Consider the following 4,561-nt stretch of genomic DNA (forward strand, 5'->3'; position numbering starts at 1 on the left):
AACCATGTTGGATCAAATAATTTTCAATAAATTTCATTTTAATATAAATACAAGAAGAATATTTTAATTTCTTTTCATCTTAGATATTTTTACTAGTGCTTGAAATAATGGACCTAAACAACAAAATTAACATTTTGTAATTAATCATTGTCAATCAAACTTTCATACATTAAATATTGATGTTTTTTTATGTTTTTATTTATCTGTTCATTTGTTATGCAACTTCACAAATCAGATAATAAACTTTATGATGTGTTTCATAGTTTTGTTAATGATCAGAATTTCTAAATTAGTAAAGCTAATATGAAAAATTAGCAAGTTTTTGGTGACACAAGAGCAAAGAAAATTGCAAAAATAATCAATTAAACCGTCAGTATGTCTTATTTAATAGTGTAATAATTTTAGATATTATGTTTAACATTTATTGTTTTTACATGCTATTAAATTTGAGCAATAGTTAGAATACTTAAGGTGCCTATTGGTAAGACGGCGATAAAGCCTTATTTTTCTTAAAAAGGATTCAAGAATTTGCATAAAATAAATTTTCACAGTCAATTCACAAAAAGTAGACATCACTTGAAAGTTTGTAAATATATTTTATTCAGTTGAATATATTTTACTTTTTTACAAAAAAAATTAAAAATAAAAATGAATTGCTTTAGTATATAGAATTCATATTTTATTATATATATATATATATATATATATGTACACACACACACATATTTATATTTGTTATATATGATTTGTGTGTGTGTGTATATATGTATATATAGAGACACACAAAAATAATCTACTGAACTAAAATAAATTTTCCTTTTATCAATGTGCTACTTTAATTTTAATTATTTTTTAAGCATAACTCTAAAAAATAAAAGTGTTTGATCTTTAGTTTCTAAGAGGGATCGAACTTTAAAAAAAAAGGGTAGATATCATGATATACACCTTCTTGGTTTTAGCATTGATTTCAAAGGATATAAGCAGTTATATTAAATTTGATATAACCTCCTTTACGAGGCGATTACATAGAATACCCACCTCTTATTGTGGTGCGGTTGCATGAATGAGCGGGTTGCTGTGGGGTTACAAGTTAACATGGAGGCCGAGTTTAAAGTTTGAAATGTAAAAAACTTTAAAATGAAGAGGGGTATATCACAGCATATCAGCAACATTCCCAAGGTGACATTAACTGGTCTCTCAAATTGGCAGGGACTTATATTAAATGTGCACCACTACTGATATATCAACGCGAACCTAAAAATATATAAGAGCTCACATGATTTTGGGATTTTTAAGTTTGACCTTCCTAATGTTTCAGTAAATAAAAAATAATTAAATCTGTATCTAGTACAAATTCGATGCTACGAGGTTCTCGCATACCAAAGCATCTTTTTAATTTTAACAAACATGTATTTCTTTAACAATCATTTAATGATTACAAACCCACAGTACACTTCATCTCAGATTAGTTTCGTAAAGTAAAAATAAAAGTAACGTAAAAGTAACATGGAAAAGTAAACGAAACGTAACGTCGAAATCAGCGATAGAAAAAGATTGAAAATGCCGAAGGATTCCGCTCTTTGGACAAAGAAAACGTTGTGGGGACTGGAACTCGGACGCCATAGTTACAATAGAATAGCATTCCTCCATAATCACACAATCGATCTAGACATCGCTGTTGCTGATGCATCGCCATTTTCTTCTCCGAGACTGTTCCCGTTTCCTGCGGCAATTGTGACGAGGCCTCATCGCTGCCGTCTTCTTTCTCCAGGTATGCACTAGACAACAAAACATTAATCCCCCTTGCCTCTTCTTCACTAAACTTGGCATCATGTCCAACGAAGCACTCCTTAATTCGGGCACAATTAGAGTCGTCATGGCGTTGTGTTTCCACTAAAAACTTTTTACGATTTTCGGTGCTCAGATTTAACCACTAATTCGTAATTAGAATAGCGTTGTTTTTCTGGAGTATATCCTAAGTATTGTGTAGTTTTCAGCTGTAACGGAATGGCGTTTTCATTAATGACTTGGACTGTGTTGTTTCAGAAGTAACCCTTGCTTCTTTCTTTATTTACGTCGATACGCAGGATTGCCCTCGCACGAAACCGCGCTGACATAGATTTTTAAAGTTACTCAGAGTCTCGTTTCGATGTCGGGCTATTCTTGTAAGATACATACCCTGAGTATATCAGTGTGTCATAGTGCCCTCCACTTAAAAAACATATAGAGCAGCTAAACGAGGATGCTCGGTGAGTGTTGCGAATTCGGCAGTCAATAGCATCGGATGCCGCGCATGTACATGAATTGTATCCAGTTTGCCTGTTTTGTACACGAATGCTGTCTGAATGGTGTTGTGCTCTGTTTCGTCTCGCGGCGTTCAACTAGGGTAAACTATTCGATCACAGCCTCCGATACCGGATCTGCGCACCGAAAACAGGATTCTAACAACGATTGGCACCTACCATATGGCCATTGCGAATCGTACTGCTACGGCCTGTGTTGTCGTGATGGCTCCTAGAATAAATAACAGGTGTATCGGAGTAGCTCGGAGAATATTGAAGTGATAGCTTGGGAGTGAATCCTCAAGGGTACCGTGGTTATTCGTTCCATCAAACACTTCACCTGCGCATGTAGGTTCTTTGTCGTTGACATGATCTGTAGCGGTGGTTAGGTTGTAGCGAAATGGGCATCTTCTGGTGAAGTTGCGGTTTAGCATAATCTGTAATGTTTTCTACTGACCCTCATTCGTTTCTACACGGTTTCACGATTTGTTCAGGGAGTTGAGGCTTATGGAGCGGGGTGAAAGCTACGTTGAGATAACAAGAATTTTAGAATGTTCCGTCTTGAATTTCGGTGCTTACCTTGAGTTAAGTCGCTGTCGCGTGCATTTTTGTCTTATGAGTTATGTTTTTGGATTGGAACAGCTGTAAAGGCGTTGAAATTCGAAGTCATGCAGCCTGGAAGGACATTTCTGCGGTCATTACAAACTACATTCCTCATGCACATCAAGGGCAAAGTGCACAATGAAAATGGAAGTTTCAGATTGCAGAGACGATCAAAAGCTCTAAGATGTACCAGGCCAGAGCGAGTTGATTCCTATCCTAGGACCGGCCCACTTGAAAGGAGCGACATCGCCAATCGCGTTCTAGCTGTTGTGAAAGCATGTCCATCTGTGGATTCCTCCAAGGTGAGTAACTAATTCCTCCTACTGATTGAGAATGAACCATCAATCAACTTGCTCATTTTTTCCTCTTTCAGTAAATGAGTCATCGACATATTATTGATTGTTTCTGCCGCAATAGACCCTCTGGACCAACAAGTGTTAATTGTCGGGCAGTCATCGATTCTTCTCTCAGAAACTTTAACGTGTAACTTTTTTCTTTGATACTACAATGTCACGGATGTTGCTTCACTGCAGTTTTAGAGTCTCCTCTCAGCTAATTTCCCTTGTCGACTACATTCTCGTGAGCACATGGCCAAATTTACATCAGCATGCCGTTTGTTACAGGTCGAAGAGTATGCCAATTTTGAAGAGGACCTTAAACTCGAGAAAGGGGACGTGGTTCTACTTGTGTTGAGTGTGCTTAAGAAGTATGACTTGGTTCTCTCATACGTAGAGGCTAGAAAAATGACTACGTGCGCTCAAGTGATTGACTACATCGAATCACAAGTCTGTCCTGAATACGCTTCCAGCAACGATGAAGAGTGATAGACAAATTTTACAGAATAACTAATAGCCTGTACAAACTACTCAAACCCTAAACGCTTGTGTAAATTAGGGTCTAAACTCTGTCAAGAATTCATTAACGCGTCTTCCAAATTGGACTGTCCAATTCGAAATTTGAGAATTTTCTGAAATTTCTCACTGTTCTTGATGTAATCAATCTCACTTCCCATGCATAGATTGCAAGAATTCTTTACATATTACTGTTTGTTTTCCTGCCTGCTTTACTGCTTGCGAAAGGGTGCATTACTCCCAATCTCCACACAACAAAGGTGATCTTTCTCAATTGGGGAGACAAATGTGTAAGCTTACAATTTTCGATCAAAGTTCGAGTGGTCATAGTCAAGCGGCAATCTTGATTACAAAATTTCGTTGTCTGGCTTTGAAGTAAAGTCAAACCTTGTGTGGTTCGTTTTCTCAAACTTGGTACTGAGCTCGTATTTTGAGAGGACCAGCTCCTCTCAAAGGACTTCAGGTGTACTTTGTGCCTCAAGTTCTTCCTTATTCCTAAATCTTCTAAACATCCACGAAAAGTAGTGGCTAACGAATGTTTATTTAACCCATCATCTGAATGTAGAAAGAAGAATCAAACTGGACTCGGCCATGTCTACTGATCTTGAGGTGGACGTCGACGATAGATGGCCATGCACGGTTGTTCATGAGGAGCCCTTGATTACTACATGAACTGGAAGGCGTGCAACTTGGACGAAACAACTTCGTAAACTCATGATCCCCACACAACTCAGGGTGTCGTATGATTGAGTGTGCTGACCTTCTCCAAGTTGGTTTTTGACATTTGTAAAGTTCTCTCGGATGGAACCTTGACATTTAGAAATC

General features: G+C 37.3%; 1 protein-coding gene across 3 annotated transcripts; it reads left to right on the forward strand.

Annotated features, from left to right (window-relative positions):
- The first annotated feature begins 1,545 nt into the window (after nucleotides 1-1,545).
- Nucleotides 1,546-3,858, forward strand: LOC112292267 (uncharacterized). Of its 3 annotated transcripts, none has more exons than XM_024540576.2 (3): nucleotides 1,546-1,771; nucleotides 2,925-3,187; nucleotides 3,509-3,858. In XM_024540576.2, the coding sequence occupies exons 1-3, from the start codon at nucleotides 1,561-1,563 to the stop codon at nucleotides 3,707-3,709; spliced, it is 675 nt and encodes a 224-aa protein (XP_024396344.2). In that variant the 5' UTR covers nucleotides 1,546-1,560; the 3' UTR covers nucleotides 3,710-3,858. The 3 variants fall into 3 exon arrangements, with proteins under 3 accessions (XP_024396344.2, XP_073395169.1, XP_073395170.1); XM_073539068.2 differs by lacking the exon at nucleotides 1,546-1,771 and adding an exon at nucleotides 2,036-2,165; XM_073539069.2 differs by lacking the exon at nucleotides 1,546-1,771 and adding an exon at nucleotides 2,141-2,249.
- Nucleotides 3,859-4,561: the final 703 nt, after the last annotated feature.

This window comes from Physcomitrium patens, chromosome 15 (assembly GCF_059467195.1).
Source record: "Physcomitrium patens ecotype Gransden chromosome 15, ASM5946719v1, whole genome shotgun sequence".
Lineage (NCBI taxonomy): Eukaryota > Viridiplantae > Streptophyta > Bryopsida > Funariales > Funariaceae > Physcomitrium > Physcomitrium patens.

Coding starts and splice junctions, on each gene's coding strand:
- LOC112292267 (XM_024540576.2), top strand. CDS start 1,561: ATGCCGAAGGATTCCGCTCTTTGGACAAAGAAAACGTTGTGGGGACTG. Junction 1,772..2,924: donor CTGCCGTCTTCTTTCTCCAG/GTATGCACTAGA, acceptor GGATTGGAACAG/CTGTAAAGGCGTTGAAATTC. Junction 3,188..3,508: donor CATCTGTGGATTCCTCCAAG/GTGAGTAACTAA, acceptor CGTTTGTTACAG/GTCGAAGAGTATGCCAATTT.